The sequence below is a fragment of the Choristoneura fumiferana genome, chromosome 25 (genome assembly GCF_025370935.1).
Source record: "Choristoneura fumiferana chromosome 25, NRCan_CFum_1, whole genome shotgun sequence".
NCBI lineage: Eukaryota > Metazoa > Arthropoda > Insecta > Lepidoptera > Tortricidae > Choristoneura > Choristoneura fumiferana.
In genome coordinates this window covers 4,147,164-4,161,736 of record NC_133496.1, presented here as the reverse complement: position 1 = coordinate 4,161,736, position 14,573 = coordinate 4,147,164, and the positions used below count along the sequence as shown (strand labels likewise).

The 14,573-nt window shown below is 37.8% G+C and overlaps 1 protein-coding gene across 1 annotated transcript; it reads right to left on the bottom strand.

The window, feature by feature from the left end:
• Positions 1-2,006: 2,006 nt before the first annotated feature.
• LOC141442370 (facilitated trehalose transporter Tret1-like) lies at positions 2,007-14,108 on the bottom strand. Its single transcript, XM_074107334.1, has 7 exons — positions 13,948-14,108; positions 9,723-9,878; positions 6,383-6,585; positions 5,183-5,369; positions 4,453-4,835; positions 3,359-3,473; positions 2,007-2,578 (listed from the first exon to the last, which is right to left on the bottom strand). The coding sequence occupies exons 1-7, from the start codon at positions 13,997-13,999 to the stop codon at positions 2,277-2,279; spliced, it is 1,398 nt and encodes a 465-aa protein (XP_073963435.1). The 5' UTR covers positions 14,000-14,108; the 3' UTR covers positions 2,007-2,276.
• Between the last annotated feature and the right edge of the window lie 465 nt (positions 14,109-14,573).

The following is a 14,573-nucleotide window of genomic DNA, read 5'->3' as shown; positions in this document are numbered from 1 at the left end:
ATAAAGGGTCGAAAAATTCTTATGGAAATTTCTGGAAAGCTCATGTCATGTTAATTTACAAGCTTTCATGAGTTGGGGTTTTGTATGTGATTAATTTCTTTGTTAATTTAGTTTTGACGTCCTCAATATGGTTGTTGACGACAGTCAAATTAATTACAATTTTGTAGGATGAAAAAAACAATGTTATTATTTTTAAATGTTTGTTTATTAGTTTATAACTTCGTGGCGTTTTTCTATCTTCTTCGCACGTCATACGATCTATACAGAAATAATTGCAATCCTAAAGACCTATTCAAATCCAAACAATAGGTAGCTTTGCCATACGTCAGGATTTGTCCAGACATGTCAGGATATTTGACTCTTTGTCAGGATTGCGGCCTGACTTGGCAAGTGTCAGGATTTTTGACTCTTTGCCAGGAATGAGGCCGGACTTGGCAAGTGTCAGGATTTTTGACGCTTTGCCAGGATTGCGGCCGGACTTGGCAAGTGTCAGGATTTTTGACGCTTTGCCAGGATTGCAGCCGAACTTGGAAGTGTCAGGGTTTTTAGAAATGACCTCACTATATAATAACGCCTTGCAACCAAAAAAACGCTGAAAAAACCCGTTTCTTGTATGACGAACCCCTTTAATTTGTAAGTTTATTTTATTTTTAGTATTTTATGTTATAGCGGCCACAGTAATACATAATCTGTGAAAATTTCAAGTGTCTAACTTTTACGGCTTCAGAGATAGAGCCCTGTGACAGACGGATGGACAGACAGACAGACAGCGGAGTCTCAGTAATAGGGTCTCGTTGGCACCCTATGGGTGCCCTTGGAACCCTAAAAATTAAAGAATGAAATGTTAAATTAAGTAAGCTTGCCTTTCGGAATCCAAAAGCCCATTCCAAAAACCATTAGGTTACTTGACCTGAAATGGAGGTAGGTAGTACCGGTTATGGGTGTTGGTAGCGATATCTCAATAGTTATAAGAATAACCCACTATTCGTATCACAGTAATGTTTATTACAGGAGCTGGGCTGGTTGCAGTCTTCCGATGACTCACTGTTTAATATCTAGATTCCTAATAAATTCAGGTGGTAGGACCTTGTGCAAGGTCCGCCCGGATTGCTACCTCCATCTTGCTCGTTAATCCTGCCGTGAAGCAGAAGTGCTTGCACTGTTGTGTTTCGGCGTGGAGAGTACGACAGCCGGTGAAATTACTGACACTGTGTGGTGTTGCAGGTTTCTATTGGCGGTGGTGATCTCTTACCATCAGGACACCCAGTTGCCCGTTTGCCATCCAGTCTAATAAAATAAAAATATATAATTACTTAGTCCGACAGTGCAGTGGCGTAGCGTGGGTATCAGCCACCCGGGGCGGAAGAAAATTTTGCCGCCCTCTTGTTTAGTTTTAAAAAAACCATAGTACCTACCTATACAAGATGTCAATACATTATTGTACCATTCAATTATAGAAAAGGGATTCCCTGATTTCACAGCATAAGTAATGGAAAATTTCGTGCTCATTCTGTTCATGGTCCGAATCGTAGGTGCGAAAAATTATGAAAAATGATTATTATATAATGTTATTCATTAAGTATTATTTATTATGGAATTTTGCCGCCTCCCTCAAAATTTCCGCCTGGGGCGAACCGCCCTCGCCCCCCACGCACCCACTACGCTACGGAAAAATCATAGAAAAGTTCCGAGTGACGTCACACCTTCGTATACTTTTACTTTTATTAAGGAGTGATGTCAGAGCTCCCCACTTCCCAACTTTGACGCGCTTTATCCTTGTACTTTTTGTTTGATTGATAAAAGAAAAAAAAACGTGTCCAATATTTTTGGTTAATCTTCTGACGGACTTATACAATATTATTTTTTTACATAGGAATCTATCCAATTAAGTTTCCAGCGGTACATATCGCGTACCACTCTGGTACCGGTTCTGGAACCGCTGCAACAGCTGCAAAAATGCCATGCAACATATTCTACGGGATGTCGCTGGAGTATACAAACACGGCTGAGATTCGAATAGGTATTTATTTATAGAGATCCGTGATGTGATTGTTTAATGTTTTTGTGACCATTTTGTGCAAGGTTATAAATTTAATATAGCTAACTATTTACGAGTAGGTAGTTCAGTTGTTAAAATCATAATTTACAAAATAAGTTCACAACTGTATCATGTATCACCATTACGACCAATATAGGTACCTAATTTTCTTTACAATCCAATGCATCTTTCCAGCAATTCACTGAAAACTTCCTTATTACCCGTTAAACGATATTTCTCAGCAATTACCACCCTTTACGTCACTCACATCTCTCGATCCTAGCTCCGCTTGTATTTCGGCTATACTCTTCCCTTTAGTCTCTGGTACACAGAAACATATGAACAAACACATGAGGACACAGTTAACACTGAAGATGCCGTAAGTGGTGGCATAACCGATGGTGGTGGTGATCATAGCAAAGTACTTGACGGTGAGGAACATGAAAATGATGGAGATGTTCATGCTGATGGTGACACCGATGGCGCGACCGCGGCCGTCGAAGAGCTCGGCTAGAAGGCACCAGGTGAGAGAGCCGAGACCTGAAGGACAAGGACAAAACAGTTCAGTAAAATGGTATCTAGTAATTGTGCACCACACAAAGATATCAAATCAACCCTAAACTTAGCAATTTCAGACAAGTTTACTCAATTCAAGTCTCGTTGGATTCTTGCAGAGCTAACAAAATTAAATTTTGTATCTTATTAGATACGCTGCCAAGTTTAGGGTTCAAAATAGAGGTACTTAGTGAAAATAACTTTTAAGGGCAAAGTAACAATGAACATTATAATTGAATAATGTGAGTGAGAGTGAATACGGTATTTGACTATTTTGTATATGTTTTATAAATTAAAGCTACACAATGCCTGTTATCGAGTAGAGAAACCATTTTTAAGCTACCTTTACAAATAACAAAGTTATAAAGGTTTGAAATTCAAGATTAGACAGAGAAAGACATACTGGCATGTGACGTCACACGCCAGTAGCGCCATACTTGCTGTATAGAGAAAAGCGTTTGAGAAAGAGACAGGTATATAGATTTTCAAAAAATCACTATAAATCCAATTTTCAACCGATTTACGTTTTCTCATCGCTAAACATTGTCTGTATATCTATATTTTCATAATAATATTAAGATATGGCAAATTCAGGAGTTGTCAAATACTGTATTGTAAAGCATACTTACAGCATAGTTAGAAACACAAGGAAAATAACTTAAGTATACTTACTTAATAAACTCATTAATCTTCAATCGATAAGGGTGGGACCTGATGCAATAAAAGTTTCCAAAAGACATACACAATGTTGATAACAATTTTTACCTGCACTGAAGCTGTATACAACAATAATGAGCGATATCAGAGGCACATAGTTCATGTACCCCGTGATTTCTCCCGTACTGTCTTCTTTCAATTTGTAGAATACTCCAAGACCAATCTGAAAAACAACAAACGAGAATATTTTTTCATACTAGTACAGCCTTTGTTTCTATTTTCTATGTCAGACCAGAGGCCGTATTCTCTAACGTTTCTAACGCTCGCGATCGCAATTAAATTACAGATTTCGCATTCAAAAACTGTAATTTGATGCGATCGCGAGTGACAGAAGCGTTAGGCAATACAGGCTCTGACTGTTGATAATTTTTTTATACACATTTCTAATGAAATCCTCAGGTTAATCCCTGCAAACCCTGAGGCCATATTGTCTTACGCAATTCAAATTTGCAATCGTGGTCATCGCTTCTTTCTGTCAAACGGTAAAAGATGAGGGTATAAAGTCATGGTGAATGCGATCGAAAATGTCAGCACGTTACGGCAATACGGTCTCTGTTCTAGGTGTACCTACAGTCAAGTGTAAAAATATGAACTTATTCAAAGTTTTAAAAATAAGTACCACAGACTCTTCCGACGCAATTAGTACGCAGTTCTAATTTATACTTATTTTTACACTTGACTGTATAATTATACATGTATGTTATACATACATTGAACATTGAACGAAAGTCACTGACATTGCTCAGAGAATTAGTTCGTTGAAGTGGCGTTGGGCTGGCCACGTCTGTCGCAGGACCGATGAACGGTGGAGCAGACGAGTCCTCGAATGGAGACCACGGACGGGAAAACGTAGAGTAGGGCGTCCTGAGGCATGGTGGACAGATGACCTTAAGAGGATCGCTGGCGGCGGATGGATGCGAGGGGCTGAAGACAGAGTGTTGTGGCGCGCCATGGAAGAGGCCTATGTCCAGCAGTGGACTGCTGTAGGCTGATGATGATGATGATGATACATACATTGGGGATTTTGGAGATTTCTAATTCATCAAACAGATTTCAGTCACCGCTCATACTCGTAATGCTAATAATATTTACGCTCTACCAGCTCTATCAATTACGTTGCCAAATAAAAATATGAGTCTTACCATCCCCACAGCTTGTCCGACTAAAGTTGACGCCAGTATAGGTTTCCTTCCAAACCGATCCGTAATTAGTGTAGTTGAAAACGCAGCTAATAGCTGTATACACCCTATAACTCCTGATGCTATTTCAGAGCTCACATTGGTCTGTGTGGATTCTAAGACAGTCTGCAAATAGAAAGATACAGCGTTGAATCCGATCAGTTGTGAGCCTATGCCAATTATAATAGCAATACTGGCGCTTTTTATGAACGTCTTGTTTCTGAACAACTCTCTTTTGCTTATTTTGGCGTCTTTCTCTGTTAAGGAAAATTCTTTTAGTTCATCTTTTGCTGCAGTTTCTGTGTCTCTTACTGACAATAATACTTTTAAAGCTTCTTCTTTTCGACCTAAAAATTAAAACTGAAATTAGCTCCTTATCTTTAGTTCGGACAATTATGTAAAACAGAACATTAGAGATTATTTCGGTAATGATAACTTAGGCAATACAATTTGGTTTTCGAAAAAATACTTCATAAAAATCTTCGTACCTCATAGAATGTGCGACCACAAGCTTTTGCATATAAATTTTCAAAAGATATAAGTATGTAATAATATTTTAAAAGAGGAGTCTTGGTCATTAAAGTACACAAATCGCTATGTTATTAAATTTATTAAGTACAACTTATAACAAATACTCTAACTGATGATTAGACGGTAATAAATCAAACAATCAGAAATAATGATAACTTCTTACCTTTAGAATATAAGAAGTAAGGACTCTCAGGCAAGAAAAACAGCGGTATTAAAGTGACGATAGAAAAACATAGGACCATGATGTTTACTGATAAGTACTCCATGAACGGTCCAGAACATAACATGATGAGAATCCCAATAGACGCTAATATTTGAAGAAAGGTGCCCAAAGAACCGCGCACTTCTTTCTGTAATATAAAGGTGATGTTTATTAATAAGGTATACTATAGAAAATGTATACTATAAATCATCCTAATTCCTAATTTAATCAAGCCATTTAATCTTTAGACTTAAGTCATGTATCGTCTTCCTCTCTCATACTTGATACTTTATATTGTATCCGTTATTTATTTAATTGTCACAATTATTTGCATATTTAATTTTTGCGCAAGTGGATTTTTCTTAGAGTTCTAGTTAATCACTATCATTATCGCAGCCTATATTCATCCCATTGCTGGGCACAGGCCTCCTCTCAGAATACGAGGGCTTGGGCCGCAGTTCCCAAGCGGACTCAGCGCGAATTGTAAACTCCACAAGCACCATTGAAATGCTTCGTAGGTTGTGCAGGTTTCCTCGCGATGTTTTCTTTCGACGTAAAGCTTGTGTTTAACGTAATTTTGAATGTTCTGAGCAGTACCTACTTTGTTTAATTACATACTAGGTACATGTTCGCTAGAAGAACAGATAGTCGTTGGGGGAGAAAAGTCCTCTAATGGCGACCGCGAACCGGAAGACAAGGCGTGCAGGCCTCCCACTAGATATAGACAGACGACATCGTGAAAGTTGTAAGCATCCCGAGGATATATTGTGCAAGTTGGTGTTCATTGTGGCGTTTTAAGGGAGAACCCTTTGTTCAGCAGTACAGGTGGTAGGACCTTGTGCAAGGTCAACCCGGATTGCTACCACCATCTTGCTCGCTAATCCTGCCGTGAAGCAGCAGTGCTTGCACTGTTGTGTTTTGGCGTGGAGAGTAAGACAGCCGGTGAAATTACTGGCACGTGAGGTATCGCATCTCAGGCATCTAGGTTGGCAACGCATCTGCAATACCCCTGGTGTTGCAGATGTTTATGGGCGGTGGTGATCTCTTACCATCAGGAGACCCACTTGCTCGTTTTGCCATCCAGTCGAATAAAAAAAAAAAATTGAACGTATTCCGGCTGATGGTGATGATAAGTTAATTAAAAATAAATTCAAATCTTACACTGGCAATTTCAGAAGCGTACATGGGAACTACAGTGAAGATGAAAGTATCAGCGACGCCGCAGAGGGCCCTGCCGACCAGGATCATCCAGACTTCAGAGGCGAAGACCATGATAACACACATGACGAGCCGAGGCAGGTAGCTGATGATGACGGTGTATTTGCGACCGACACGGTCCACCAAGTAGCATGTTAGGAAGCTTGCTAGAAGTAAAGCAAATAAAGCGTATTTATATACTAACACAAAGTAATAATAATAATATAAAGAATACAAAATAATACTAATAATAACTTCGGATTCTAGTTCAGTGCCGTTTACTACTCGTATACTGACATTGTTGATATGTTCAAGTAATTAAGTATCTAATCAAAGACCTTAATCTATGTTCTGTGTAAGTATTAGCCTGTTACGCTACAAAATATCAAACATTTTGCTTTACATTGCTTCTTCGAACAAACTTTAAAGTGTAATAGAAAAAAAAACGAATCATTTTTAAAAGTCGCTGAACTAATATATCGTTCAGTTTGACGAACAAACAAACTTTGTTTGTTAATGAATAATGATTAAGCGTGTCCAATATTAAGTTTGTTTATCATTATTAAATGCGGTTCTTTGTTCAAACACACGTGTGTACGATTACAAGCAAATTTCGTGACGGTTTAAACGAACAGTCACTTGCACTATCTGATATAACAAAGCGTGTATAATCTGATACGACTCTATTCTTGTGGCAGATATTTACGCAGATGACTGTACTTTATGCGCATTTTCACATTTAAAACAGTCATCGTCATTTTTTTCAACTTAATAGAGTGTCACTAAATTACCTAATCGTACTAATCCACTATATATAAATGCGAAAGTTTGTGAGTGAGTGAGTGTGTTTGTAACTCCTTCACGCTGAAACGGCTGGACAGATTTGGATCATCATCATCATGATCATCGGCCTATCTTAGTCACTGCTGGACATAGGCCTCTCCAGTTTGCAACGCCACTGAGCACGATCCACGCCAGTCTCATCCAGTTCTTGCCAGCTAACCTGCGAAGATCATCGCTTACCTAGTCTGAGGCCGTCCTACGCCACGGACGGATTTGGATGAGATTTGGCAAAAAAATTGTTTATAACCTGGACTAAAACAAAGATACTTTTTATCCCGATATTCCCACGGGATAGGGATAAAAATCTCGAATTAACAACAGCTGGGCTTATATAGAGCCATGAAATTTGGTATGTAGGTAGTTGAACGTCTGGAATAACACATAGGCTACTTTTATTCCGATATTTTCACGGGATAGGGATAAATAAAGGGTTATAAGTTTGACCGCTATGTTAGTCTGTCTGTGGTACCGTAGCTCTTAAACGGGGTAACCGATTTGAATGCGTCTTTTTTTATTTGAAAGCAGGGTACCTAGCGATGATTATAAATAAATAAAAAGAAAAAACATTTATTCGTGACAATTACACAAAAAAAATACAGAAGAAAACTAAAAAATACGTATCACTGTCACGAAATGGCCGCAAATCAGCATAATACCGTCCTGCGAACGTGCGTAGTTCTTAGACATGTTTGATCAAAATCGTTTGAGGTGACAATGTCGGGGGTTTTTCTACTGTTTGTTGGTGTTTATAAAGGTAATACATGTTATGACAAAAAAAAGTCTCTAAGAAAAGCTGCAGGTAGCCGGATGGACTTTGAGTTTAGTTTTTTGTGAATTTAACCGCGGAAGGACCGCTAGAAATAACGATAAAATAAACGATCAGCACGATAAAAACTTAATTATGAGAATGACGTTGTACGCGCTCAAGCAAGTGACTTCACCCAGACCGCCGCCCGCGCAACGAAAAGGACCCGGAACCAGTCGAGCTAAGAGAACGACACAAGACACACGCAAATATGTTTATCTTTCTTAATATAAAATCGTTATCTAAATTCATCGTTTTGTTTGCTACTAATATCACAAACAAAAGTGACAACCACGAGCAATATAAGCAAAAACTGATATTTACGTCTGTCAAAAGTCTGTGGTTACACCCGACTACACGTGGAGGTGGAGACTTGATGCAAAAGTTGGCGCAAAAACTGTGTAGCGTCCAAATGCCATTTGTATTTGCCGTCTTAACGCACATGTTTGCTTGTACAATTTGGTATTTGCGCAAGTATGAATGAGCGAGTAGCCGAACCCTTACATCTAATTAAAATTAGACAGGGTACACCTTTACCACTACCATGAGTTTACAGTGACCGTACTCAATAGCGACGGCGTAAATTATTTGTATGGATAATTGTACAGCGCCTCTACAAATGATTTACGCCGTCGCTATCGAGTACGGTCACTGTAAACTCATGGTAGTGGTACTTGTCTTGTTTGCCAATGGTTAATTGCATTGGAAAACGTCCAAGCTATACGCTAAGCTTTTAATAAATAAACATAACAACCCTACAAATATTATAATGCGAAAGTTTGTGTGAGTGAGTGAGTGAGTGAGTTGAGTATGTTTGTTACTCCTTCACGCTGGACATCTGGAATAAAACATTAGGCTACTTTTTAATCCGATATTCCCACGGGATAGGGATAAAATCTCGAAACAACAACCACTGGGCTTAGAGTCATGATACTTGACATGATTGTTTTTAATGTAACATCAATGAAAATGACGAATTAATTTTCAGGAATTCCGACGGGAATTTTTAAAAAACCTAAAATTTTAATTCAGCCGCTAGATCCAATAATTTACGTGTGCGGAGCCGCGGGTATACACTAGTAAATAAATAAATAAATACGAATGGCTTAAATATACATATAAATGTTTTTGCGTTTTTATCGCGGATTGTAACAAGCATATAGATATTTTATTACTTACTTCTTTCTTTTGTATGGAGCTGTGTTTTCTGTACTGCTATCTTATTATTATCTTATGGTGTTCATAAAGTCATTGTATTACTATTTTTTTTTAATACATTATGTATATTCTGTTGTCTTACAAAAACATCATAAAATATAGTACTAATGGTAGGTACTTAACCATTACGTACGTACGTGTGTGTACGGTCGGCATCAAAAGTAGCTGGTTGCTTTTTTACTCTGTCAAATTAACACTTTGTCAAACTTGTATGGCGCTACGAATAAGGCCTGCCGTTGCCCGCGACTTCGTCCGCGTAGAATTCGGTTAACGCTATCCCGCCGGAACTATGCAATTTCCCGGGATAAAAACTATCCTATGTTCTTCCCCGGGACTCAAATCGTCTGTATACCGAATTTCATCTAAACTGGTTCAGCGGTTTAGACGTTAAAAGGTAACAAACAAACAGACTTACATTAGTGGGATAACTTAACTTACCAGCGATTCCAGTCAAGGATCCGATGGATACAATCCATGAACCTTCCTCTTCCGTGATGGGTCGGCTAAGAGTGCTGAGGGTCTCATTTCTCAGCTTCACCAGCACTGGTGATGGCCAGGCTATGGTCAGACCAGAACAGAGGATGCTGAGGTTTACTGTGAAAAAGTTATACATGAACTACAAACACTGTAACATACTACCTTACTATCTATATTAAGGTCTCTATCCATTACATCGTAACATCATAGTAAAAGAGGAGCAGTAGGTTCACTACAAACAAAAGTACATCGCGCGGCTTAAATGTGTGCGCGCCAGTTGGCGCCGGTACGCACGCACCCGCTGCACGCACACACTGATAATTTAAGAAGGATTAAGTTTTTTGTAGTCAAGCAAGGCTGCGCTGCCGTCGGTGCCATACGTTTTGATTTTAGCTCGCTGGTCTTGCGCTCGCTTCGCGAGATTATCACCTACGTTCGCGTTCTCGTACTTACGTATTTTTTTTGTATTAGGTATAATTGTAAATTAGTAGTATATAAATGTAGTGTAATAGTTTCGTTCAGGGAAACCATGAAAAAATAATAGATACCTACTTATAAACAATATAATAATAATAATAATAAATTCATTTATTTCGGGCAACTTGGCCCATACAATAAATACCTTACAGACTAACATACATATTTATAATCAATAATATTTAAAACAAATTTGCTGACAAAACGGCGGCGGCGTATATAGTTATAGTATTTTATGTGTAGGCAAACATGAGTAGTATGTACACAGTCGCCATCTCACCACTCCGGCGAATTCATAAATAATATGTATTTTTAAATTTAGTATAATAAAAATAATGAAAGCGGCATAGATTCTTGTTTGTCTAGACACAGACATAAGACAATTTTAAGTTAACTTTCGTACTAAAATTATTTGCCGGCAGGTAATTCATCTAAAATAGACATCGACAACCCTAAGCGTCCGCGCCGGAGTAGCCAGGAAATTCTCCTTAAGGGTCGGAGTGTGATTACGTCTCCTCTTTTACTATGGTATCATACTATGACCGTAATAGCAACGTGGCAGGCAAAAATTTATTCTTTGTATTGAATAGTATTACTTTAGAGGTATGCCCACTTGCACGTTTCCAACCGAAACCGTCGCCGTCGCGTCGCATGTCATGTATGCGCTTGACATTCCGTTCCTGAGGCATTTGTCTCACCGCCATCTTCTCGCTCAAGAAACGAACAAAAGATATAAGATCCTGTGTGAGTAAAAGAGACATATATATTAATAGTTGATCGCTGGCGGTTCACACTGCCGGCGAGAACTCGCTTTACATCTTTTGTCGTAGCGACAAGAGCTATAGAACTCGCTGAGCTATAAAACTAGCTCAGCGATACTCGCTCAGCGATGTTAGCTTGGCGGCCGCCCGGCTCGAGCGAGTGGAGCGAGTAATCGCTCGTCGTGCTCGAACACTCGCTTTTCACTGCTCGCCCACTCGTTTCTAGTTACTCGCTCTGCTCGCTTCTCGCTCATCGTCGGCGGTGGGACAAGTGCCTAACACGTTCTTATTATGATACGGTGTGTAATGAGTAGAGTAGAGACCTTCATGGTACTAAATAATATTCCTGTGTCTTGTATTGTGAATAGAATAAACCTCAGCAATGTAACGCCTGATTCAATAAATTATTGTGAATGGACGTATTTTCTTTTTTTATTTCTAACTTAGAACCTAATTAACTCATAAAAGTTGAAAAATCCCCAACATTTTCATTTCAAAGTTCAATATAAGGCTAAGGCTACAAATCCACCAGAGATGTGCGATGCATCTACCGCTATACATCTACTCTAAATAAATAAATAATACTGAAAAGAGCGTTGCGGCTTGCCGTATCATTATACTCAGGAGGGCCCACTTTATACTATTCGATGTTATTTTCTTATTCTTTCCATCTAATGTATTTTTATGTAATAATAATAATATCATGGGACACTTGACACCAGTTGACCTAGTCCCAAACTAAGCAAAGCTTGTACTATGGATACTAGGCAACGGATAAACATAATTATATAGATAAATACATACTTAAATGCATATTAAACATCCAAGACCCGAGAACAAACATTCGTATTATTCATACAAATATCTGCCCCGGCTGGGAATAGAACCCGAGACCTCAAGCTTTGTAGTCAGGTTCTCTAACCACTAGGCCATCCGGTCGTCGATGTGTATCGAATATGTGTAAATAAATGTTTCTCTCTCTCTCTTCATTTACCTATGCTCGCAGTCGCACCGCACCGCTCTGGTGGAAACGCAGCCTAAACTCTTTGTTCTAAGAAAAGGTATGTATCCATCAATAGGACGTATATAGATAGGCCCGAAGTATCCATTGTGCTATACAAGGATCTGACAGAATATAATGTGTATATTTACAGTTTCTAAGCGTGTCTTGGTATATGGGTGAAGACCAGAGAGAGAAGACAGCAAATGCTTACAAATGTATGATTAATTTTCGTGTCACAATGTAAAAAGTTAGAAAGAGATTTGACATTTCGGAGACCTCACGCTACACTAGCGCCTCTAGCGGCGAATCCATACGCGATAGCCCTCATTGCTATAGCCTCAATAGCGAGGAAGTCTCCAATAAGGTCCACTTCGTTATAATCGTCTTAGGTACAATGACCATTCATGTGTTTAACTAGTAAATTGTTATGACTGGTTTCCAGTGACATTAACAAATCAGGTAGCAGTTAAATTTAATGAAACACGCGGTGTTAGGGAATTTATGTAGAATTTTATGCAAGAATAGTTCATTTTTAACCGACTTCAAAAAGGAAGTTCTGTTTTCGAGTGTATAATAGTGTTAACTCGAATTAATCAAACTGTAATGATGTATCGAATTAATAAATAAACTAAAACTAACTAAATAATTGACGGAGTAATCGGTGAACTTATATACATTCGAGTTAACACTTGACAGATGGGCGTGCCTTCAGTCTAGTCTGGATGGGATTCCACAAAAACACACATATATCTGATATATCTCTAATGTACAAACGCGGCAAAAGTAAAATATTTATTTTTTTAAATAGTGTGATACAACTATCATTCTTCCAAGCATTACAATAATATACGAAATGTACATATTTGGGTTCGTCTTTGACGCACGTCTTTGTACACAAAAGAAATGGTCAGAAAACCAGTTTTTTGGGCTAAAATTGTTCAACTTTGATACCAAATATCTCGAAAACAATGAACTTTGAAGTAAATTTAGGATACTGCTTAAAGCCGTTGTTGGTAATATAATAAGCTACAAAAAAACATTAGAAAACTAAGGAATTCAGATCGAAGGTCATTAGGGCATGGGATCCCCTTAATAACTAATAGTCAGTGATTAAAACTTCGTCGATTGTTTTGACTGTCACGAGCATGTCACGAGTAATAGAGTAATAGATAAAAAAATGACAAAGTCACATAATTCTTACTAATAGTTTTCCCGCCAATCGTTGACGTTTATGTTATGACAAATGACGGGTTCTTTTGACAGAAAGTGTTAAATATTGTCGCTCAAATACACAGGTTGATTATGTTTGGGCGGAAAGACAATTCATTTATTTTGTCCAATATCGTATGAAAAGTTTTCTTCGTTTATATTTAAACTTAATCGTTTTGATCCAATTTAACCACTTAAAATACCTGTCAAAATCCATTTCCTAATGACAGAGCGGAAATATTTAACTGAAATTTTAAAAAAAGATACCACATCTTTTTAAAGTTTGTTTTCAAACAAAAAACCGCCTAAATGAAAATCCATAACTACTTAATAAAAAGTACTTCCCTTAACAAAGTACTATGACATTTTGCAAAAAGTAAGACTGTAATACAAATAATTACCTTATCTAAAAGAACAACCTAAACACCACGGATTTCTTAAAAAATACTCAGTTATCCATAACACTATGAAGTAAGTACTAACTATCTTTACGCTTCTGAATTTGTATAAATCCCTCAGTGCGCGAGTCATTTCCTTCTAATTTTATCCATAATACTTACTATTAAAGTACAAATAATATATATTTCGATACCAGTCAACACGATTAACGTCAACAAACAAAACAAGCAAAAGGGACGATAGCAACAAAATTAACAGCGGCCGAAACCAACGTAGATTCCTGATTAAATTGTCTTACTCTACAAGTTTCTGAATATTATCTTAATTAAAATCTAACCTGTAATAACCACTGCGTACTGGCGTATCAAGGACCCGTTTATTTTAATCATTTTCAATTATCAAATCATATCACTTCACAATTTTTTAATCACATTTTTAGACACACGACCACCATTGCTGTTAAAACTTGGATTCTGCGGCACATCGAACAGTTCTTGAATAACGCTAGTAAATTATAAGGTTCCCTAACAACATGCAACTTCATTGCAATGGTATAAAATCCATAGTAGACTGTCACATCTGAGGTTGGCACTACGTACTAAAGTTACAAAAAGCTACACAAAACATTGTTATCTATTGCATTGTACCAAAACCATTGCGCGGTCTACTTGAATTTATCATGCCTGCTTGGATTTCCGCAACCAATGTATGTAGATATGTGTTGACACTGTGCAACAGTCGCACTTTCACTTATGTTTCATGCATACCTGTTTCGGTTGCGAAATCATCATTTGGTACCAATGGGTAATGTTTATGTTTACTATATGTAACTACGATAAGGCTAGCAAATTCATTAAATTTGTAAAGTAATAGATTACTCATTGTTTTCTGAGACAGACTTTGATATCGCATTGATAGTTTGTACTTTTATGTATTATTTTTTTAATCAAATACGGAGAATAG